The following is a 25533-nucleotide window of genomic DNA, read 5'->3' as shown; positions in this document are numbered from 1 at the left end:
CCTACATTTCAATTGGAAAAATATAAGCGGCCGGCTGATCTGATCGCGGCACAGAAATCCCCGATCAGCTGAGCCGGCAGGACTCCTCAAAATCGTGGCTTTGGCGAATCCTGCGGACTGAGCTGATTGGGGGGGAAAATACCCCTGCCACAATCAGCTGAGCTGGCTCTGGCAGAGGACCCACCAGACACCCCTCCGCCAAAATCTATGATCGGCAGGAGAGATGCCCACTCCTTCCTGCCACCGTGCCCCCTCGATCCCCCTCCCCAAATCCCCGACACCCTTTGAACCTCCAAATATCCAACATCCCATCACCTTGACCCCCCCCAAACCCCTCATACATATAGAAGACCGGCAAGAGGGATGCCCAGTCCCTCCTGCAGGCAGGCCTGCCTCTTACAAAATGGCGGGCCTTCCCTTTCCTAGTGCATCCTGGGATGGACCAGGGAGAGCCCTAAGGTCCTGATTGGCCCAGGCACCTAAGGCCCCTCCCATAGGAAGGGCCTTAGGCACCTGGGCCAATCATGGTCTTAGGTTTCCTTTCCAGTGCATCCTGGGATGCACAGGGAGTGGCCTAAGACTCTGATTGGCCAGATACCAATGGGAGTGGCCTTCAGTATCTGGCCAATCAAAGTCTTAGGCTACTTCCAGTGGAACCCAGGATGTGCTGGAAAGAAGGCCTAAGGCCCTGAATGGCCCAAGGCCCGTCCTATTGGAGGGGCCTTAGGTATCTGGGCCAATCAGGGTCTTAGGCCCCTCCCTGGTGCATCCAAGGATGCACCAGGATAGGGGAAGGCCCACTATTTTGGAAAAGGCAGGGCTGCTGGAAGAAGGGTCTGGTCATCCCTCTTGCCAGTCTTCTTCTAAAGGGGATGTCTGATGGGTGTGTCAGGGGGTGTTTTAGAGGTGTTAAGGTGTGGTGTTTGGGGGTGTCAAAAGTTTGGGGTGGAGTGTCAGGGGATCGAGGGGGCCCAGCAGCAGGAGTGAGTGGGCATCCCTCCTGCCAATCACAGATGTTGGGGGAGGGTTGTTGAGAGGTTCCTCTGCTGCAGCTGGCTCAGTTGATCGTGAAAGGGTTTAATCCCCTTAATCAGATGAGCCGGAAGGACTCCCCAAAGCTAAGGGTTTCGGGGAGTCCTGCTGGCTCAGCTGATCAGGGATTCCCGTACCACAATCAGCTGATGGCAAGGGATCTCTCAGCAAAGACCTTGCAATCAAGAAGGCGCAATTCGTTAACCAGCACTGGTTGACATGGGTGCCAGTTACAGAATCAGTGGGGTAAGGCATCTGTCCTTTCAGGTAGACACGATTCTGCATAGGACACCGGTACGCGATTCTCAGCTGCTTCTTAGACGGCTTCCAAGATCGGAGTCCTATATAGAATCAGGTCCCAAGTCTCCAATGAGGCTGAACTAACCCTGCCAAACAACTATCATGCTAGAAAAAATCCACAAATTTTACATTTGAGGAGGCTGAGAAGATGTGGAAGGTCATTTTCAATATGATGTCTAAATCTAAGTTTAGATGTTTTGAGAAAAACATGCAGAAAATCTAATAGAGGAAATTACCTTTTTCAAACTAGAAAAATATCTTTTTTTAATTCGAAAAATGACCATTTCCTAGATATGTATCTTTTTTTTTTTAATGGTTCAAAGAGTCCAAATGAGAATGCACAAAAACAACCAGCATCAGTGGCTGATAAGCCTGCTCAGACAGCACAAGCAGGGACTTGCACAGGAGACCTCTTCAGCTGATGGGACATCCCCCCCCCCACCAGCCATCAAAACAGAAGGATATTGAGCCCAAAGTGAGGGGAGCCAAGCCCCCAATGCTCCCGCTTGCTACACCATTGGATGGCATTTGCCAGTCAAGGTTTTTCTTTAACAAAAAAAGCACATTCCTTATAGTTAGTATCATTTCAGCTAAATACTATCATCAACTGGATGCACACATATGAATACTTCTGCAAGGGATAAAGGAAATTAAAAGCAAAAGGCACATTTTGTTGATCTTAGTGAGTCTATTCTTCACTGTGCCTCTGCACTGATGTGGTACAAATACTCATTTAATAATGCCCCTCTTAACTTACCTATAGGGTTTCGGTCAAAGAACAGCACTGGGGCCTTCAGAAGGGCCTGAAACATTTGGTTATGAAGAGATTGAGCAGCTCCAATAAGCATCTGGAACGCCAAGATACTTCTTATCACACCAAACACGAAGGTGGCTAGGGTTAAGCCTAGAATTATAAACAAGATTTTTTTCAACAACTCTCCATCTATCCAGTGTGCTTTGTTTCAAATTATAAGGGCTATACTTTCAAAAGGAAAAAAAACAAACAAGAAATACATTTTAATCTATTTATCAGGTTTCTTTCCCCTGACTTCTAAAACAGATTCCTGAAATTTTGTTCAGTTGGAGGTCAATGCAGCCTATGGAAGGTAATCAGAAGTGAATGAGAAACTTTTTCAAAAAGGTCAAAACCCTTAGTTTCAGCATCAACCTTATTTTCCAACACGACATTCTTTAGCTGCCACACAATACTGCAAATAATTCTACCAGTATGACTGGTGTCCTGCCTATTTTCAATGAGAAGAATTTGGGTTACTGATTTTTTAAAAATAAAATCCTTTATTAATGTTTAAGCATTAGATTCCACAGTTTTAATAAGCAGACCAGAAAACTAAAACATGAATAATGAGTAAATATACAAGTTTGTAGTCCTAGTCTCTCGCCCCCGCCATGCGGTGCAAGACTCTGGCCTGCTCTTCTGGTCAGGATGGGGGGGGGGGTGTCACCTGTCCATTATCAGGGCCCATAAAAAAGTTGTACAATTCCAGACTTGGACTCAGCCTCATTCACTTTCACAGTCACTCATTTTTCTTCTAGAGCTTGGGTATAGGCAGGGGACAGATAAATCCAGTAGGCCGAAGTAAATGCAGATTCTGGTGTCCCAATCACTTACTCAGCCTCCCCTGTCCCTTGGATAAAGAACAAGGAGAAACTAAGAGGTAACTAGAATGAATTAAACTGTTTATTAATTTACTTGAAGACAGGAACACTCAACTACAGTCAAACCTCGATTTACGAGTGCACCAGTTTGCAAGTGTTTTGCAAGACGAGCAAAACATTTACAAAATTGGTGCCTCGGAAACCGAGTTTGACTCAATTTACGAGCGCTACCCCCAACAATCCAGCATCCCCCCCCCATGATCCTACATCCCCCCGAGCACCGAAACAACATCCCTTACCCCGATTGGGCACCGGCACCAACGCACAGAACATGCTGGTGCCCGAAGATCCTCCCTCTTCTGTGCTGGGCTGGGCGGTGCATCGGAGATCCTCCCTCTTGTCAGTGCTGGGCTGGACTGGGCTTTGAGCATTTGCGCATGCTCAAAGCCTTCTGGTCTCGCTCTCTCTGAGATTCTCAGATTCAGAATCTCAGAGAGAGCAAGACCAGAAGGCCTCAAGAAAAACTACTACGCCAGTAAACTAGGAAGCAACACAACCGACAGCAAAAAACTGTTTCGCCTGGTACGACAACTGACATCTCCCCCAAAACAAGAATCTGCAACCCACTCTAATAAAATCTCAGCCGAAGAACTAGCAGATTTCTTCCTCAACAAAATCAAAATGGTCCAATCGGAAGCTGCAAAAACAGCCACAACAAACACTTCCCAACAAAACTCTATGGAATACACTGAACCCATAAAAGAATACCAAATCTGGACTTCATTCACTAACATTTCCTTCACTGAAACCAATAAAATAACATCAAAGCTAACCTTACGAAGCAGCCCCCTAGACAACTGTTCTCTATACCTTCTTTCAACAGTTCCGCATCATATCATTAACTGGCTCACCAACCTGCTAAATAGTTCCCTGAACCAAGGGCACCTACCCAAAGAAATGGGTAAACTAGCCTTAACCCCCTATACCAAAAACAGCCCAAGCAGACCTCTCCATAGCATCTAACTACAGACTAATTGCTGGCATTCCAATCCTCACTAAAATCCTTGAGTCCCATGTCAGTAAGCAGCTAGCCTCATACATAGAGCAACACTCTTGCCTTCATATGTCCCAATACAGCTTCCAAAAAAAGCGCGGTACCGAGCTCCTCCTCATCACTCTAATCACTAAAATCAAACAGTTGAGCTCGGGTCATCAGGCAATATTACTCCAATTTGATATCTCTGCAGCCTTCGACTCAGTGGATCACCAACTACTCCTAACCAAACTCTTGTAAATCAGAATAACAGGGACTGTATTGAAATGGTTCACCGAATTCCTACAAAATCACGAATACATAGTCAAAAAGCAACATGTATACTCCAACCCTTGGAAGGCATTCTGTGGTGTCCCACAAGGCACCCCATTATCCCCACTCCTATTCAATTTATTCATGAGCTCACTGGGACTAATCAAAATGGAAGACGAAACTATACTATCCTATGGCGACGACATCCTCCTCATCCCCATAACCAATAATCATCCTAATATTGCAGAAAAAATCTCAAACAATATAGATAAAATCCAAACCTGTGCAACGAACAACAAGTTGAAACTGAACGCCACCAAGACCAAAGCCATTGGTTTCCGCACCGCACAACAGAATGTCATATCTAACCTTACTCTTTCATCAGGCATCACTCTCACAATGGAAAAATCCACCAAGGTACTAGGCTGCATCTTAGACAACACTCTCACAATGGAACCTCAAATCTCTAATCTTCGGAAAAAGACCATCTACACTATGCGTCAACTGTGACTCACAAGACCATACTTCTACCCACATCACTTTGCTCTGATCGTTCAGATGGTCTTACCTCAATTGAACTATTACAACTCCGCCTACCTTGGCATCAACACCACTCTTATCCACAAACTGCAGCTCATACAGAACACAGCCGTTAGACTAATCTACAAATTAAAGAAATATGATTCAATCACAACTTTCATCAGGCAACTACACTAGCTCCCAATTTCATCCCAAATAATTTTCAAAACGTCATGTATCCTACATCAGATTCTATACGAAAACTCAGCAGCCTCTCTCATCCAATTATTCTTTACTGTTTGGTCGACATCAAAAAGAATCCTTAAGAGAGTCCAACTAAACCTGCCATCCACAAAATACCTCCATTACAAGCAAATTTTCCATTCTATACTAACTTATCTGGGTGTAAAAACCTGGAATGACCTACCAGAAGCAATCAGGAAAGAGACAAACTACACCACATTCAGAAAAAACCTGAAGACCCACCTCTTTTGACAATTAACTGTTTCAGCTTCTGTATAGCACACCCTACCTCTAGGTCCCTCCTCTTGCTTCTCCATGCCTCCATCCCCTACTACTTTCCCATTTCCTCTTTGATCTGTCGCCTTGAGCTTGTATAGGTTTGAGCCACTCACAAATGGAAGATTAGATTAGATTATGGATTGCACTCAGGTGTCCTGTGGTGGCAATTTAGTGCTTATTAAGCCATACACCTTAAAAATTTTCTTTTTTTTTTTTGGGAGAGGACATATTGAAGGTGTTCCTGCACTAATCAGTTACTACATGCTACATTACCACATGCTAACTGGTTAGCACAGGATTACCAGGCGAATCCTTATCACCTTCAGAATGGATGGTAGTTAAGTACTCGCATGGTAATTTTTTTTTTTTAATGCTCACACACTATTGCAACAGTAGCATATGGACATTAATACAAAAAACAGAAATCGTCTATTTTTTGGCTGCAGAACAAATGGTCTTAGCACGCAGGAAAAACTCACACAAAGATTTGTTAAGGCCACTTTTTGCTACAGCTTATATAGGGCCCCTAAGCTTGTACCCCAAATCCATGACTGTGCTTTAAAGAAAAAAAAATCATGTTGCCAAAGCCTAGACCATTCTTCAAGTCATGAGCATGCTTTTATTGTACAATGTCAATTCACTGTTGATAAATAATAGAGGACATAGAGAACATCACACTGCGCGGGGACACAGTAATGCTAGGAGACTTCAACATACCTGATGCAGATTGGAACACACTCTCCGTGACTATATGTAGCAGCAAAAGAATTTTAACCTCTATAAAGGGTGCACGTCTCAAACAAATGGTATTGGAGCCAACCAGGGACCAGGCAATACTAGACCTAGTACTCACCAACGGAGACAGCGTCTCGGAAGTCTTGGTGGGTGATACACTGGCCTCCAGCAACCATAATATGGTATGGCTCAACCTCAAGAAAGGTTTATCTAAGTCAAACACAGCAACGAAGGTTCTCAACTTTAGAGGCACAGACTTCAACCACTTGGGAGATTTTGTCCATCAAGAGCTACATAAACAAGCAAAAGCTGACAATGTGGAGGACATGTGGTCGACTCTGAAGTCCATCCTACATGAAGCAACAACCCGCTACATAAGAACAGTAAGTAAACGCAGGAAAAACAAAAGACCCCAATGGTTTAGCAAAGAAATTTCAGACCTAGTCAAAAAGAAAAAAGAAGCATTTAACACCTACAAACATTTAGGAAAACAAGAGGCGAAAGAGGACTATCTAGACAGATCCAGAGCTGTCAAAAAAGTGGTCAGAGAGGCCAAAATCCGAATGGAGGAAAATCTAGCACGGAACATTAAGAAAGGGGATAAATCTTTCTTTAGCTATATTAGTGACAGGAAAAGAAACAAAGATGGGATTGAACGACTGAAGCAATCAGACGGTAACTTTGTAGAATCAGATTCTGCCAAGGCAAAACTACTAAATGAATATTTCTGCTCAGTCTTCACATATGAAGCACTGGGAGATGGTCCACAGTTTCAGACGGGAGATAACCAGAAAGACCTGTTTCAAGATTTCGAATTTACGCCCAATGGCGTATACAACGAACTATCAAGACTCAAAGTAAACAAAACCATGGGACCGGACAACCTACACCCCAGGGTACTCAGGGAGTTAAGGGAGGTCCTGGCGGAACCATTGTCTGTGCTTTTCAATCTTTCCCTACACAAAGGAAGAGTCCCCTTGGACTGGAAAACCGCCAACGTAATCCCACTCCACAAAAAGGGCTGCAGGACAGAGACAGCAAACTACAGACCAGTGAGTCTCATGTCTATAGTGTGTAAGCTCATGGAAACACTGATCAAACGGAATCTTGACAAAATCCTAGATGAGGAAAATCTACTCTACTTATGCTTCTTTGACTGGGTTACTAGACAACTGGATGCCGGAGAGTCACTGGACGTGGTATATTTGGACTTCAGTAAAGCCTTTGATAGCGTCCCACACCGGAGGTTATTGAACAAGCTGAAATCGATAGGATTGGGAGACACTCTAACTACATGGGTTGGGGACTGGCTGAGCGGTAGACTACAGAGGGTGGTGGTGAACGGTAACCCATCAGAAGCGTCGAACGTGCTCAGTGGAGTGCCGCAGGGCTCAGTCTTGGGCCCGATTCTATTCAACTTATTCATAAGAGACATGACGCAAGGACTTAGGGGAAAGGTATCACTGTTCGCCGACACCGCCAAAATTTGCAATATAGTAAGCGAAAGCAACTTGGCAACTATGCTTCAATGCTAAAAAATGCAAGGTAATGCACCTGGGTAAGAGAAACCCACACAGAACTTATACACTAAATGGTAAGACCTTGGATAGGACCACGGCGGAACGTGATCTAGGGATGATCATTAGTGAGGACATGAAGGCTGCCAATCAAGAGAAGGCTTCCTCCAAGGCAAGACAAATGATGGGTTGTATCCATAGAGGTTTTGTCAGCAAGAGACCTGAAGTCATTATGCCGTTGTACAGATCCATGGTGAGGCCTCACTTGGAGTACTGTGTTCAATTCTGGAGATCACACTACCGTAAGGACGTGCTGAGGATCGAGTCGGTTCAGCGAATGGCCACCAAGATGATCTTGGGGCTAAGGGATCTCACGTATGAAGAAAGACTAAAGAAATTGAGGCTGTACTCACTTGAGGAACGAAGAGAGAGGGGAGACATGATTGAAACATTTAAGTACATGACGGGTTGCATCGAGTCAGAAGATGATATCTTCTGTCTCATGGGACCCTCGACCACCAGAGGGCATACGCTGAAAATCAGGGGAGGGAAGTTTCATGGAGACTCCAGAAAGTACTTCTTCACCGAAAGAGTGGTGGATCAGTGGAACAGACTCCCACTGCAGGTGATTGAGGCCAGCAGCGTGACGGATTTTAAGAGTACATGGGATGCTCACGTGGGATTTTTAAGGGAGTGAATTCAGGGGGGGGCGGATACTTGGAATGGGCAGACTTGGTGGGCTATAGCCCTTTTCTACCACCATTTTCTATGTTTCTAAACTGGGTTCTTTTACATATTTTCTTTGCAACAAACTGAAGTTGTCCACATGTTAAAGATGCACCTGTGTAAGGATTATATTGTTTTTGATAGGCAACTGCAGAAGGTTTAACTTCAAATTCAACTAAGAACTTGGATTAATTGAAATAAATCTGAAATACATAATTATGGACTGAAGATCGCTTTTTAATCCTTCTTGCACAGCAGTATAAATCTTGAAGGTTTCAGTCAACATAGACTATTAATATAGCTAAAAGCCAGAAGCATACGATAGATAGCTCTGAATGTTGAAGTACTGAGTTTTCTTCCCAAAGCCAAGATTTTGCAAAAAAATTAAAAACCTTATTCTGTAACTGGTTGCCTAAATTTAGGTGCCAATTTTTCACACATGTTATAGAACAGCATCATTTACATATGAGGAGAGACTGGAAGCCCTGAATATGTATACCCTAGAGGAAAGGAGAGACAGGGGAGATATGATTCAGACGTTCAAATAATTAAAGGGTATTAATGTAGAACAAAATCTTTTCCAGAGAAAGGAAAATGGTAAAACCAGAGGACATAATTTGAGGTTGAGGGGTGGTAGATTCAGGGGCAATGTTAGGAAATTCTACTTTACGGAGAGGGTGGTGGATGCCTGGAATGCGCTCCCGAGAGAGGTGGTGGAGAGTAAAACTGTGACTGAGTTCAAAGAAGCGTGGGATGAACACAGAAGATTTAGAATCAGAAAATAATATTAAATATTGAACTAGGCCAGTTACTGGGCAGACTTGTACGGTCTGTGTATGGCCGTTTGGTGGAGGATGGGCAGGGGAGGGCTTCAATGGCTGGGAGGGTGTAGATGGGCTGGAGTAAGTCTTAACAGAGATTTCGGCAGTTGGAACCCAAGCATAGTACCGGGTAAAGCTTTGGATTCTCGCCCAGAAATAGCTAAGAAGAAAAAAAATAAAAAAAATTTAAATTGAATCAGGTTGGGCAGACTGGATGGACCATTCGGGTCTTTATCTGCCGTCATCTACTATGTTACTATGTTACTATATGTTACTATGTGTTTGTGATAGTTATGCGTATAAGTGCATTCAGCAGTATTAAGGGCAAAGGAGGTGCTCATATAGGGAGGATGGGCAGATTCCACATTTATATGTGTAACTCAGAGAATACTGTAAGCTAAGTGCTAAAGTGCCGAATGTATACCTGCTATTCACATGACATTAAGTAGATGCACCTAAGCATTGGAACATAAATGCTGGCTTATGCTAGTACAGTAAAACCTTGAATTGCAAGTAACTTGGTTTACAAGTGTTTTGCAAGACAAGCAAAAACATTTGATTAAATTTTAACTTGATATACAAGCAATGTCTTGCAATATAAGTACATACAGTATACACAGATCACAACTGAGCCGATGATCCTTCTCTTTCTGACACTGCAGGAGTGTAGTGACTCTTCTAAACGAGCGAGATCTTGTAATATGAGTACATACAATATACAAGTGTCACATCATCACAACTGAGCCGACGGTTCTTCTCTCTCTGACGCTGCAGGAGTGTAGTGACTGTTCTAAATGAGCAAAGTCTTGTAATACAAATACGTATAGTATTTTGTATTAAAGTTTTTGGGTTGTGGAACAAATCGTCTGAGTTTCCATTATTTCTTATGGGGAAATTCGCTTTGATATACAAGTGCTTTGGATTACAAGCATGCTTCTGAAATGAATTATGCTCGCAAACCAATGTTTTACTGTAATTTATAATGGAATCTAGACGCCCATATGCTGTTATAGAATTTGAACTTAGCATGCTCATCTTACTGTGTAAATCGAATAACACAGCTAGCAGTAAACACTGCAAGCCATGATTCTCCTGGAAAGATACAAACAGAAAAAAAAGGTGCTAGTATTTTTCATTCCTGGGAGCGTTGGGCCGCAAACCTATAATCTAATACTCCCAGGTCACTTCTTAAAGGAACCAGGCGAATGTATTACCTTCCCCCCTCCCAAAGTTCTCCCTTTGGCTAGAACCCTTCCCATTGTCCATGGCAAGTAGACCTAAAGCAGTGGTCTCAAACTCAACCCCTTTGCAGGACCACATTTTGGATTTGTAGGTAATTGGAGGACTTCAGAAAAAAATAGTTAGGGCCTGATTCTCTAAAAGTGCGTCCCGATTTTAGGCAGCTGTAGGCGTCCTACAGCTGTCTAATCAGCCAATCGGGATGCACGTTTTTTTAAAAAAATGCTCCCCAGGCAGGCCGCCTATATTGAAGGCGAGGCCCGCAAGACACCTAGGCCCTGATTCTGAATAGGACGCCCGGGAGAGGCGTCCTATTCAGAATCGGCCTAAACTAAACCCCGATTCTGTAACCGGCGTCCATGTTACAGACGCGGGTTAGAGAAACAGGTTAGATTAGAAACAGCCCGCTACACTTATCGCGGCAAGGGATCTCTCTGCCGCAATAAGTATAGCGGGCCGCGGCCCCCTGACCAGGAGAGTGCCCAAACCCTCTGCCCGGAGACGCACCCCCCCCGACACTACCGACCGCCCCCCCCCCCGACATTACCGATCCCCCCCCTCCCCCCCCGACAATATCAATAGCTGGCAGGAGGGTGCCCAATCCCTCCTGCCCGAAGACGCACCCCCCCCAGCGCTAACCCCCCCCCAAACCTCCACTCCACCAAACCTGTTCTTAGAAGGGTCTTGCACGTCTTGATCCGGCAGGCACGCCTCGTCGAAATGAAGCGGGCCCGACCCTTCCCGGCCCATCCCGCCGAAGCCTAAGGCCTGATTGGCCCAGGCTCTAGAAGCCTGGACCAATCAGGCCTTAGGCATAGCGGGTCCGCCCATCCCCACTAAGTCTAAGGTCTGATTGGCCAATCAGGCCTTAGATTAAGTGGGGATGGGCGAACCCGCTATGCCTAAGGCCTGATTGGTCCAGGCTTCTAGAGCCTGGGCCAATCAGGCCTTAGGCTTCGGCGTGATGGGCCGTAAAGGGGCGGGCCCGCTTCATTTTGACGAGGTGTGCCTGCCGGCTCAAGACGTGCAAGACCCTTCTAAGAACAGGTTTGGTGGAGTGGAGGTTTGGGGGGGTTAGCACCGGGGGGGGTGCGTCTTCAGGCAGGAGGGATTGGGCACCCTCCTGCCAGCTATCGATATTGTCGGGGGGGAGGGGGGGATCGGCAATGTCGGGGGGGCGGTCGGTAGTGTCGGGGGGGGGGTGCGTCTCCGGGCAGAGGGTTTGGGCACCCTCCTGGTCAGGGGGCCGCGGCCCGCTATACTTATAGCGGCAGAGAGATCCCTTGCCGCGATAAGTATAGCGGCCGCGTCTACTTACAATGTAGGCCAGCATTTTGCTGGCCTACATTTTAAGCTTCTCCTCTACTAGGGAGACGTGTAGGGCCGCCTAGGTTCAGCCTAAGGCCCGCCTATGGCCCTTAGACGAGCTTAGGCATCTTGCGGGTCTCCCTAGGCTCCCGGAGGTGCCTTCAGGCTTGCCTGGGGAGCATTTTTTTTAAAAAAACGTGCATCCCGATTGGCTGATTAGACAGCTGTAGGACGCCTAAAATCGGGATGCACTTTAGAGAATCAGGGCCTTAATGTCTTATTAAAGAAATGACAATTCTTCATGAGGTAAAACTCTTTATAGTTTATAAATCTTTCCTTTTTGCTAAGTCTTAATAATATTGTAATTTATAGCTAAAGAGATATATGATCAAGAAACTGTTTTATTTTACTTTTGTGATTATGATAAACATACCGAGGGCCACAAAATAGTACCTGGCGGGCCGCGAGTTTGAGACCACTGGCCTAAAGGAAGCTACAGGGGTGGGGTGGGGGGGAGCAGTTGGATGGGCCATCAGGAAAGGAGTGAAATATTTCCACATAGCCCCTTTTAAGAAGCAGCCGAGGAGTAATCAGGCTGTGGTTTCTGCCTGATGCTCCAGGGATGGAATAATAAAAGCTGGTTGTGAGGTACATTGCAATCAGAGATATTCTTGTACTGCAGGAGGGACTAACCTGTGGTAATGAGATACATTCACAAAACTGAAATGCATACTCCAGGCCCCTCTGTAGCAGAGCAAGTGATTAAGGTTATCTTGTTACCTGCATAAACTCCCAAGTATAAGTTAAGATCTAGACTCTGAACTTCCATGTCTGTGCCATTTCCATTTGTAGTAATATTCAGTTTCTCCTGCTCATTTGCCCTGAAAATAAATTCCATACACATTAAAAAATTTTCCAGTTATTACAAAACAAGTATTAAGTCCCTTTGAAATCAATGCATCATGATGTGATCCATATAGTATAAGACAGTGTTTCCCAAATTGGTCCTGGAGTACCCCATTGCCAGTGAGATTTTCAGAATAACTGCAATGAATATGCATGACAGATTTGCATACAAAGGAGGCAAAATATGCAAATCAAGCTCATGCATATTCATTATGAATACCCTGAAAACCTGACTGGAATGGGGGTACTCCAGGACCAACTTAGGAAATACTTTCCTATCTGGTTTTTGTTAAAGTTGTTTATATATTGTATTTTTAGCTTGCTGATGTTAGTTGCATATATACCCATGTATAAACCCAAAAAACCTGACTTCAACAATACCAGGGTCATCTTATATGTGGGTCATGCTCATTAGGGATTAATCAAAACAAACGTCTAAGATGGTTTTGGGCCTAGGGCTCTAATCACCTAAAGTCATCAGCGTCCAAAGTCCATTCTCGAAAAATATATCCGAAAAAGTTTTTTTTCCGAAAACCGTCTACTTCTATATCCAGCTGTTTGATCATCCAGACTGCTAATAGTCTATCTTTATATTACATTCTCGTCCAAAAAATTGTCCAAGTCCCAAACGCTTAGAATAAGACCCTTTGGATGTGGAAGAGGCCAGCAAAGTGATGGACTGGCCACCCAGACATGGCAACAGAAAAGTGGGGCACCTTACAGGGCACTGCTGTAAACTTCACAAATAGGATGCCACATAAACATCTTACCAACTACCTTGCAGGTCATAGCGAGCCCCCCAAAACACTCTTTACCCACTTGTCTACAACCCCCAATAGCCCTTAGGGCTGCAGGTACCACCTATATGGCAGTTCAGTAGGGTTTTTTTTTTTTTTGGGGGGGGGGCTGGTGTACTCATTTTCCACCATGAATACCCAGACTACTTAAGCCACATCTGTGCAGCTCTACTAGGCTTTCCTATGCCAGGTGCTGATGTTCTGGAGGCAGGTATGTACGTTTTTATTCCGATTTTCATGGCGGAGGGGTGGTCAGTGATCACTGGGGGAGTGTGTGGAGGGTCTGTACTTTGTGTGTACAGTGATTATCTGGTCACTTTGGATACCTTCTGGGCACTTAAACCTGTTTTTAGAATGCTAAGTCACAATGTTTAAGTTCTGTCCAAGCAGCCTCGTAAAACTGCCACCCAAATCCCACATTCACCACTCCTCCTAAAAAACCCTTTTCAGTTCTGGGCGTACAGTGGCATTCAGAGGCCTAAAAAGTCCCTGAATACGTCTAAAAACCTGTTTCAATTATCGACAATTATCGTCCAAGTGCCAATTTAGGCGGGGTTTTAGATGTATATCTGTTTCAATTATGAACCTCATAATATCTGTCACATGAAAGTGCACCTCAGTTTGGAGATTGTGTGACACAGGTGATTGAGACTGTCTACTCTCTGATGTGGTAGAAAAGCTTGACTCTGGATAGTATCCAGCTGAGCTCCTATGAACTCCAAGATCTGAGATAGTTATAGATGAGACTGTGGATAGTTTACAGCACAATCAAGAAGTTCGAGGAAACAAACAGCTGAGTTGATCACATTCTGAGCTGCTTGCTATGACTTTTTTTTTTGCTTACTTGGCGACCTTGCTTGTACATCAATGTTTTCACATATACAGTGCTTTGTTTGTTTCGTAGCATACTAAACCTTGTGGTTTATACCAGAAGATAGTCTTTTGTGACCAAAACACAGACCATGTCAGGTCTATACCACAATATCCTTACTGTATATAATTGTTTTGGATGACTGAACTGCACCCTTTATGTGAAGAATTGCTAATAAAATTTTGTATCTAGATCATCGCTTCCACAGTCTTCCTTTTTTTTGTTGGCTTTGATCAACCAGTCATCTAGGTAGGGGAAGATTTGAAATCTCCATTTCCAAAGTGTTGCCGCTACTACTCCCAAGTACTTTGTGAATAAAAGAGGAGCAGAGGCTAGACCTTATATTGGAAGTGTCAAGCTCTTATGTGAAAGCGAAGATACTTCCTTTGAGCAGGTAGGATAGAGATGCAAGTGTATGCCTCTGAAATCTAGAAAGCAGGACCAATATCCCCTTTCTAGAGGTAGAAGGGTTCCCAAGGAGATAATTCAGAACTTCTTCATCAGGTACTTGTTTAGACCCCAGAAGTCAAGAATTGGTATTAGAAAATACTTTGAGTAGAACTTCAACCTCTCATGAAACGGAATGGGCTCTATTGCGTTTTATTAGAGAAGGGCCGAGAGCTCTTGATGAAGGAGTAACCTGTCCCCAATGGGAAGGTTGCATGATAAAAGTAAAGCTTTGGTCTTGGAGGATGAGATGTACAATGTCTGCATCTATGAGACAAACATGGTTTTTTCTGTTGCATAGAGCATTCTAGACCCCTGTTCGTTTACAAAAATTAGATTGCTCTAAGTGTGATGTTAGGATTGTCATCTTGAAGAAGGGACTTTAGACCATTTATTGTTCTATTGTCCATTTATTATGGATTTTTGGAAATCTATTTGGGGCCAAATTAATAGTTTATTAGAAAATCATGTGGCATTATCATATGATACAGTACTATTTGGAATGTCTATTAGGGCTAAGAGCCAAATATCTTCCAAAAATAATAAACTCTTACTTATTTTAACAGGAGTCACCATACAACAAATAACATGCATTTGGAAAAATTTGAATAGATTAAACTACAATTTTTGGTGGAATTCAGTGTGTCAAATTTATAAAATGGAAAGAACATTAGCTATTCAAGATGTGTGGGAGCCATTAACAAATTATTGCAATGAATAAGTATTATTTTCCCTGATTTGTACAAATGTAAGAATGGGGTGGGTGGGGGGAGGGGGGATTTTATTATATGGTATAAGTGTTATGAGATGTTGAAAGGATGGGAGGGAAAGGGATAATTCTATTTAATATAAGGAATTATAGAATTTCAAGTGATATATTTAAATTAAAATGGTTGATACCTTTTGATGCACTTGATGTAAGTTATAAAAATGAATAAAGAATTTAAAAAAAAAAAAAAAAAAAGTAAAGCTCTGTTGCAATGCTCTCTAGAAACCAGTCAAAAGGAAGGCTGCTGTTTTGATAGACTGAGTCTGTGACTTGTTTTTTTTGTTGTTGCTTTGCACGAGAGCATTGATTAGTAGACCTAGAAGATGATGCAGTGGGTTGGTTGTATCAACGCCAAGCCTTCCTGCCTGTGCAGGTTTGTTCGGGCTGACTCTGCCCGTCTCAACATCGGATTCTTCTTCAGCTCTTGAGGGCCGCCGAAAGTTTCCCCCCCCCAGCAACTTCCAAGGCAGAGGAAGGAGGAAGTTTCCGCCATCTTGTCCCTCCTTCCTCCGCCCGATGCTGTTCAAGCAGGAGGGCTCTGCATCTACTCTCTCAGAGCCCCTGCTTCCTCCAGCCCACCGGGAATCACCGAAAGCCTTCCTGCCTATGCAGGTTTGTTCGGGCTGACTCTGCCCGACTCAACGTCGGATTCTTCTTCAGCCCTTGAGGGCCGCCAAATGTTTTCCCCCCCCAGCGACTTCCAAGGCAGAGGAAGGAGGAAGTTTCCACCATCTTGTCCCTCCTTCCTCCGCCCGACGCTGTTCAAGCAGGAGGGCTCTGCATCTATTCTCTCAGAGCCCCTGCTTCCTCCAGCCCACTGGGGATCGCCGAAAGCCTTCCTGCCTGTGCAGGTTTGTTCGGGCTGACTCTGCCCATCTCAACGTCGGATTCTTCTTTAGCAATTGAGTGCCGCCAAAATTTTTTCCCCCCAGCGACTTCCAAGGAAGAGGAAGGAGGAAGTTTCCACCATCTTGTCCCTCCTTCCTCCGCCCGACGCTGTTCAAGCAGGAGGGCTCTGCATCTACTCTCTCAGAGCCCCTGATTCCTCCAGCCCATAGGGGATCGCCGAAAGCCTTCCTGCCTGTGCAGGTTTGTTCGGGCTGACTCTGCCCGTCTCAACGTCGGATTCTTCTTCAGGCCTTGAGGGCCGCCGAAAGTTTTTCCCCAGCGACCTACAAGGTAGAGGAAGGAGGAAGCTCTCATCCATCCTGCTCCCTCCTCCCTCCGCCTCACATCTCTTAAGCACGCAGGATTGTTTTGTTTTACACCACGAATCCTGATGCTATACTTGACCTTTTTCAAAGTTTCTTTTAGGACACTATCCAGTTGCTAAGTGCTTGTCCTGTTCAGAGTTTTTTATAGGCCATTATCCAGTTGCTAAGTGCCTGACCTTATTCACAGCTTCTTATAGGACACCATCCAGTTGCTAAGTGCTTTCAATGTTAAGGGACGAGCACAATATTAAGCCCTCTCCTCTACCTTTATGCTTAATTCCATCCCGGTTGTGCTAAGTCTGTCTAGTCCTCTCCCTACTTAGTTGCTTAGATCCTCCCAACTTTCTACTCCCTCTCATAACTACCTGATCAGCTGGCTTAGTTCTAAGTGTTACCCCGATCAGACACCCAGCCCAGGTCCCCCCTCGAAACAGTGTATTTACTACAATGCACCCACCTCAAAGGATCGGGCCAAGCCTCTTCCTGTTTAGATGCCAAGTTGCCTAGCTCTTCCTCCGATCGAACTTTCCCAATAATAAAAAAATTTAAAAAACAACAACCCAAAGGCTCCCCATTTCTCACCATGAAGCCATCCTCGTGATTCTTTCTCCTCCTACTTTGCTTTTCTCTCAACACCACCCTCTGCTTAATACCTCCCTCTCCCAATCTTCTCGATTCCTCGAATACCAACAATATCTGCCCTGGCCTCAAAATCCCCATGCTGATTCGCACAATATCACATCCCCCCCCAAAAAAACCCGAAGAATCAACCACGCTTCTTTAAAGTTTGTTTCCCCTGCCAATCTCCCTAACCTTGCCTCTGACTCGCTCACCCCAGTCCCAACACTTTATTGCAACGCAAGATCCACTTGCAACAAGATTCAAATTCTGAAGGACCTACTCGAGGATTCTGACCCTGGTTTCTTATACATCACGGAATCATGGATTACAAAAGAGGACCTATTTACACAAAATGAACTCTATTCCCATGGCTATCAAGGTCTCTTCTCACCCAGATCTAACCTGGTAATTCTCTACAAATCTTTCTTCGATGTTCAGCTCCTTGAAAGGGGTAGCCACCCCTCACTAGAATATATGCTAGCCTCTGTCAACGATGAACTTCACCCTCACCCACTGGGCAAACTGCTTCTATATCGCCCACCTACCCCTTGGAACAATTCCTCCGAACTCGTCCTCAAGACCATAACAAACGCCTTCCTCAAGTTTCAAAGATTACTGATCATTGGGGAAATCAATCTCCACCTAGACGACATCACCAGCAAGGATACGACTGAATTTATTAGCTTCCTCACCTCCCTTGGCTCCCCCCCGCCACACCATCCCCAACCCATGGAAAGGGGCACACACTAGACCTCATTAGCTTCTTCGATCTTACCGCTCACAAGACATCAGTTGACGACACTCACTGGGAACATGTCCCCTGGTCTGACCACTTCTTAGGGGCTTTCTGTCTCCCCATCTTTATGTCGCATCTTGGGGCTCCACCCCGCATTTCCAACCCCATTACCTTCCGCAAAAAAATTACAAGCGATCTGTTCTGGTCTAAATTTCTCAACCTATCCTCCTCTGCTCCTAAGCCTGCAGATTCAAGTACCAACTGACATAACTGGGTCGCTCTCTCCGAATCTACCTACCACTCCCTCGCCCCTCTCTCCACTAAATCCATCTCCTACCCCCGCAAGGCCCCTTGGTACCTCCCATATCACAGAGAACTAAAACAGAAATGTCGAGCTCTGGAGCACATATGGAAAAAATCAAAATGTCCCATAGACAGATAATCCTGGAGAGTCAATATTAAGCTGTACAATACAACGCTAAAAAAAGCAAGGAAGAACAAAATCTCCAGATCCAACAATCAGACTATTCAACATCTGGCGCTCCCTAACCTCCAAAAGAGACCCCATGGTGCTCCCCTCCTCTCCCTCAGCTGATGTTCTAGCAAAATTCTTTAACGATAAGGTCTCTACCTTGAGATGCTCCTTCCCTCCTTCAGTCTCCTACAACTCCCTGGTGCCCACTGATTCCATTCCCACCCTAACGGTCTCCAACCCTATCCCAGCTGACAGATCCTGGACTACCTTTGAGCACGTATCTGAATCCCTGGTCCTCAAACTCTGCCTCAAACTGAAATCCTGTAACTGTTCCTTGGACCCATTCCCCTACTACCTATACAAGACTATTCCCGCACAGGCCATCTCTTCTATCACCAAACTCATAAACTCCGCCCTTCATTCTGGCCTTTTTTCCCCAGAAATGGGTCATATTGCCTTGACCCAACTACTAAAAAAATCTGACCTTGACCCTTCCATACCATCCAATTGCAAATATCCCTCTCCTAACTAAGATGCTAGAGTCCATCATTTCTACCCAACTCTCATCATACTTAGAGAGATTCTCTATTCTCCTACCCTACCAATATGGCTTTCGTCCCAACTTCAGCACCGAATCCCTACTGTCCTCCCTGATCTCAAAGGTTCAACAACTTCACTCTCGAAACAAGTTCGCCGGCGTCCTACAATTTGACCTTTCCGCTGCTTTCGACGTTGTCCACCATGATATTCTTGTTTACCAACTCTCTGAGATAGGCATTAACTCCACAGTCCTAGACTGGTTCTCAAAATTCCTCTGCTCTCGTTCCTACACTGTCAACATGAATGGCACCTCATCCTCCCCCTGGAAACTGAATTGTGGAGTCCCGCAAGGCTCTCCTCTATCTCCTATCCTTTTCAACATCTATATGTCCTCCTTAAAACTCCTCCATCTATCCCCCCTTGAAACAATTTACACTTATGCTGATGACATCCTCGTCCTCCTTGAGACCGATTTGAACCTCACCAACCTGTTTAAGAACATATCCTCTTGTATAATGAACCTACAGTCCTGGGCCCACACTGTGCAAATGAAACTGAACGAGTCCAAAACAAGACTACTTTGGCTCGGCCCAAAACTAGACCAACTACCCACCTCCATCCCACTACCCTCTGGCTCCACTCTGCAGCTTGAGTTCTTGAGCAATGTTTTGGGCGTCATCATTGATTCCACATTGTCCTTCAACGACCACCTCCAATCCTTGGTAAAAAAAATGCTTTTTCAGCCTTCACATGCTGAGGAAAATTAGATCCTGCTTCCATCAAAAACATTTTACCCTCCTTGACCAATCCATCATCCTTTCTAGATTGGACTATTGCAACGCTATCTACTTAAGCCTAACTAAGAAAAACCTTCATAGACTTCAGCGGATTCAGAATGCTGCAGCCAAGCTCATCTTCGCTAAACTAAAAGTAAATTTAACCATGTCTTCCCGCTCCTGTCCAAGCTTCACTGGCTTCCGATAATCGCCAGGGTCCACTTTAAATGCGCCTGTCTAGCTTTCAAAATCCTACACGGTATCCTCCCTCCCTTTATCCCTCTTTCTTGGAATTCCTCAAACCCTAATACCACTAGATCCTCCCACAAATTAAAACTATCCTTCCCCTCGGTAAAAGGCATTTCCCATTCAGGAAAACTAGGGACCTCCCTCCCCTTCAAAATCACTGAGCTCTGGAACAACCTTACCTCCCCTCTTCGGAACTTGAACTCTCTCCAAGTTTTCCGCAAACATCTGAAAACCTGGCTTTTCTCAAAAATGTAAGCCTCTCTCCAACTTTGGTATCCCAATTCCTCAAAAAACTCTTCATATCTGGCATCCCTGGTCCTCTAAATATTCTTCATACTTCAACCTTTAACGCTTTATTGTAGTTCCTTCCTATTTCAATTCTTGTAAACCGTGCCGAGCTCTACGAATGTGGAAAAGATGCGGTATACAAACTTAACGATTAGATTAGATTTGATGGAGCTGGAAAACAAAAAACTCCATGGTGACATCAATGTCATCCACTTAAGAAACTGTTCTAATCCTTTGCGTAAGGGATGCACCAAGGGTGAGATTCCAAAAATCATCAATGAAGGTTAGAATACAGCCTCAAAATACCTTAAATTTTGGGGCAAGCCCAAAACGTATGTCCCAAAAAGACCATTGGGCATGCATACTTCAGGCACACCATTGTTGTAGCAATCTTTAATGAAGTTACAGGGAAATACTTTTAAAACCAATAGGAGGAAATTTTTTTTCACTCAGAGAATAGTTAAGTTCTGGAAAGCATTGCCAGAGGATGTGGTAAGAGCGGATAGCATAGCTGGTTTTAAAGAAGGTTTAGACAAGTTTCTGGAGGAAAAGTCCATAATCTGTTATTGGGGCAGCCACTGCTTGCCCTGGATCAGTAGCATGGAATATTGCTACTCCTTGGGTTTTGGCCAGATACTAGTGACCTGGATTGGCTACTGTGAGAACGGGCTACTGGGCTTGATGGACCATTGGTCTGACCCAGTAAAGCTATTCTTATGTTCTTATGTTAATTGGTATGGCAGCCATGTTAATCCACTTTTAAAGGTAATATATAGAAATAAAACAAAACAAAGAAAATAAGGTGATACCATTTTTAATGGATTAAATGCATTTTTGATTAGATTTCAAAGGTAACTCTTCTTCAGATCAAAAATAAGCAATGTTGACAAATATCAGTATATATAAGAAAAACATAAAAGCATTCCAATGGTAGTCTCACAGGAAGAGAAAAGGGGTGGGTAAGGTGAGAAACAGGGAGGGCTAGGTGATAAGAAGGTGACAAAAGCAGTTTAATTTTATGGTTTGTATTGAGGCAGAAACCCAAGATCTTTGTTAAGTCCCATCTGGTGAGGGTCAAAATATTATAATCATTTTGATTTTAAGGTGTGTAGGGCTAGATTCACTAACCCTCCGATCCATGTGCGATCGGTTCCGTTTTCATGCAGGCCGACGAATTCACTAAAGGCCTGCAAGCAAATAGAGACGATCGTTGGCACGCCCCTAGCCAACTGCATGGATCACTAAAGCCCTGACAGTAGTAACAGGAGAAACAGCCTCCTGTCACTGCTGTCAGGTCTTCTGCCAGCTTTTAAAAAATTTTTTTTAATTGGGCAGATATTTTGCGTGTTTTACACATGCAAAATATCTGCCCGATTAAAAAAAAAATTACCCCCCCTCCGAACAAGTCCCCTGAACCCCACAAAATTTTCCCCGCAGCCTGCTCTCTGCTGCCCTAAAGCTCTGCCCCGACTCTCCTACTCTCACCCCGAATCTCTCCTGCCACCCCGCTCTCGCCCCAAATCTCTCCTGCCCTTCCCCACACTGGGAGCCCGTGGTTTTAACCCAAGGGTTAAAGCGGGTTAAAACTATGGGCTCCTTGGCCTACAAAAAAGGAAACAAAAAGTAAAAAGTAAAAAAAAAAGTCATGGCTCAGACTCATGCCTTCCCCCCCCACCCCCCGCGTTGATGCCCCACAAAAGGCAGGAGAGATGCCAACTCCCTTCTGCCATGTTAAACCCCTCCTGGTCTGGCCGGGCCAGGCCCAGCCCACCTCCCTCCCTGTGGCAAAATCTAGTCCGGCCTGGCCCACCCATCCCCACCCACCAAAAAACAAACTGCAGGAGGGATGCCAACTCCCTCCTGTCACCCCCCCCCAGGACACCCCCTCCCCATTCCAGGCCACCTTTCCACCCCCTCCCCATACCTTTAACGGAGCAGAAGGGGTGCTCAACCCCTCCTGCTCCAATGCCTCCTGTGACGACTCTGAGGCCTTAAGCCACGCCCCGACACATCATGCGATGCACAGGGCGGGGCCTAAGACCCTGATTGGCTCAGGCTCCTACCTTGGGAGAGGCCAGAGGCATCTGAGCCAATCAGGGACTTCCTTAGGGCTGAGCCTTAGGAAGTCCCTGATTGGCTATTGCTTTGACCAATCAGGGAATTCCTTAGGCTCAGCCCTAAGGAAATCCCTGATTGGCTCAGGCGTCCCAGGCCCCTCCCAAGATAGGAGCTGCGCCAATCAGGGCCTTAGGCTCCTCCCCGTGTATCACATGATGCAACTGCGCAGGGCCTAAGGCCCAAATTAACAGTGTGTCATCAGGAGGGGCAGGAGCAGGAGGAATTTGAGGTTCCTCCTGCTCCCCGAAGACTTCACTGGAGGCCTAAGGAGCAACTTTGAGGTACGGGGGTGCCAGGCCGGCCCGGCCTGGCCGGAGTGGTGGTGGGAGGCCTACAGAGCAGGAGGGATTAATCATCCCTCCTACTCCCAACTTTTAGGTTCTGGCCAGGTTGAGCCGGCCAGCCTAGAGAGGGAGGGAGGGAGGTGAGCCGGGCCTTTTGTAGAGCATTGGAGCGGGGGGATCGGCGTGGGTGGGGGGGCATCTAAGCCTTGACTTTTAAAAAAAAATTTAAAACTTTTAAACTTTTTGTCGGGCAGGGAACCCATGGTTTTAACCCGCTTTAACCCACGGGTTAAAACCACAGGCTCGCAGTGCAGGGAAGGGCAGGAGAGATTCGGGCCAGCAGAGAGCAGGGCTTTAAATGAAGCTGGAGAGTCGAAAAGATGTTTTCAACTGGTCCCCAGCAGTCGCTTTTTGGGTTGATCGGCCACCCCAGTCGGATCGGGAAATTTGTTTAGTGAATCGCGTCCCTACCTACTTTGCATGCTGTTCCCCTCATTTGCATGCACGGATTGGAAGCGGATCGCAGGAGAGGTTAGTGAATTGGGTCAGAGTCGCTAAGGGGTCGCAAACCAATCGGTACACGATCGGTTTGCTTAGTGAATCTAGCCCTTAAGTTCCTGGGTTGTCTTAAAATTTCCTATTAGTATTCTCACCAGAAAATCAATGATGCAGTTTTCTGGTTTTCTAAAGTGCTGCCCCTACAGAAGTAACATCCTAGTTGTTATCGCAATGTGTAAATTGATTCTAGTCTTTAGCATCTGACTATTGTGGCAAAGAGTAAGGACATCAAGCAGCTGGACCTTAGTCCTCAGTAGTGCTGCCCAATTCACGATTCGAATCGATTCACCGATTCACTTTGGGTGAATCGATTCGAATCGATCTGTTTATGAAGAAAATCAGACTTACCGATTCGTCGGCCTTCTTGGTCTAGAACCTGGGTCTCTTTTCCCTGGAGAAGAGGAGACTTAGAGGGGATATGATAGAGACTTACAAGATCATGAAGGGCATAGAAAGAGTAGAGAGGGACAGATTCTTCAAACTTTCAGAAAATAAAAAAACAAGAGGGCATTTGGAAAAGTTGAAAGGGGACAGATTCAAAACGAATGCTAGGAAGTTCTTCTTTACCCAACGTGTGGTGGACACCTGGAATGCGCTTCCAGAGGACGTTATAGGGCAGAGTACAGTTTTGGGGTTTAAGAAAGGATTGGACAATTTCCCGCTGGAAAAGGGGATAGAAGGGTATAGATAGAGGTTTACTACACAGGTCCTGGACCTGTTGGGCCGCCGCGTGAGCGGACTGCTGGGCGCGATGGACCTCAGGTCTGACCCAGCAGAGGCATTGCTTATGTTCTTATGTTCTTAGACCCATTCGGGTTTTTCCCTCTGCCACCGGAGTCCTTGCTTCTGATGTAACTTCCGGTTTTGCAAAACCGGAAGTTACATCGAAGCAAGGACTCGGGTGGCAGAGGGAAAGCTCGAATGGGTCTTTGCATGCAGATTAGCAGCAGCAAGGCTCTCTCCTTCCCAGGCGTTAGTATTTCTCCTCTCCTCCCTGGCCAGGCAAAAGCAGCGGTAGCGAATGCAAGTCACTATCCTACCAGCACTCCAGACATCTTCTCTCCATTTGGCCGCCAAAGCAGAAACAGGAAGTTTTCACTGAGGGCAGGCCGCAGTGGAGAGAAGATGCAAGGAGTGGTGGCAGGAGTGGATTGATAAATAACTACTGCCACCGGCAACACATTGTAAAGTCAAAATAAAGGTAGATGGAGGGAGAGGGGAGATGGACTTGGGGGAGCTGGTGGACTGGAGGAGAGATGGAGAGAAGATGGATGGGAGAAATGAACTTGGTGGAGGGGGGAAGATGGGTGGTGGAGGGGGCGATGGACTTGGGGGAGACCATGGAGGGGAGATGGACTTGGGGGAGAGGGAGAGATGGACTTGGTGGAGTTGGTGGACTGGAGAGGGAGATATGGGGAGAAGATGGATGGGAGAAATGGACTTGGGAGAGATCATGGAGAGGGGAGATGGGGGAAGGGATAGAAGAAATAATGGATCTAAAAACAGGAGAGGGAGATGGTGGACAATGGGATTTAGGGAGGGAAGGAACAGAAAGTGAGAGAAGTTAAACATAAGGGATGGTGTGGGGGGATAGAGATAGAGGCGGAAAAAAGGAAAGATGCCAGACTCCAGGGGAAGGAAAGGAAATGGAGGGGAGGACAGAAGTGGAAGATGGATGGTTACCACGGAGAAAGAAGAAGAAGACAAACGGGCAAGAAACCCTAGCTAGCAAGTTATCATAAGACGTTTGTTGCAGAGCCTGGGACCAACATGATTTGAAAAAGACCAGACAACAAAAAGTTAAAAAAAATAATTGTATTTTCTGTTTTGTGATAACAATGGGCTCTTTTACTAAGGTGTGCTAAACGCTAATGCCTCTATAGAGCTGGCATTAGTATTTTTCGTTTAGCGCACCTTAGTAAAAGGAGCCCAATGTGTCAGATTTGAAATTTGTATCCTGCCAGAGCTGGTATTAGACCGCGAACAAGAGCTAGGATTTAACAGAGAGAGGAAAAGTCTTTTGTTTATTTTGTTTACACCACAGCACCAGTGTGGGTAGGAGAGGGCAAAGGGGGTGAAGAGACTATAAAATAAACTCACTAGGATGTTTGTAAAAACACTCAATTGTGCAGGAAAATCAAATCAAAAAATTGGTTCGAAATATTTCCTGAATCGGGCAGCACTAGTCCTCAGCACTGCACCTGGAGTGGCCGAGTATGACTGGATAACTCAAAAGAATAAA

At 45.3% G+C, this 25533-nt stretch overlaps 1 protein-coding gene across 13 annotated transcripts in view; it reads right to left on the bottom strand.

Annotated features, from left to right (window-relative positions):
• The window catches only part of ABCC4 (ATP binding cassette subfamily C member 4), a 627262-nt gene that overhangs the window by 358201 nt on the left and 243528 nt on the right, over positions 1 to 25533 (bottom strand). For all 13 annotated transcript variants that reach the window (XR_004539971.1, XM_033950379.1, XM_033950382.1 and 10 more), the window contains 2 exons: positions 12423 to 12523; positions 2090 to 2236 (listed from right to left, as the gene is read on the bottom strand). Coding sequence is in view for 12 of the 13 variants with exons in the window: in XM_033950379.1 (XP_033806270.1) it covers positions 2090 to 2236; positions 12423 to 12523 (248 nt within the window). In the remaining variant the exon portion in view is untranslated. The remainder of the gene's footprint in view (positions 1 to 2089; positions 2237 to 12422; positions 12524 to 25533) is intronic.

Source organism: Geotrypetes seraphini, chromosome 6 (genome assembly GCF_902459505.1).
Source record: "Geotrypetes seraphini chromosome 6, aGeoSer1.1, whole genome shotgun sequence".
Lineage (NCBI taxonomy): Eukaryota > Metazoa > Chordata > Amphibia > Gymnophiona > Dermophiidae > Geotrypetes > Geotrypetes seraphini.
Note: the sequence above shows the minus strand (reverse complement) of the source record. Positions and strands in the feature narration are given on the sequence as shown.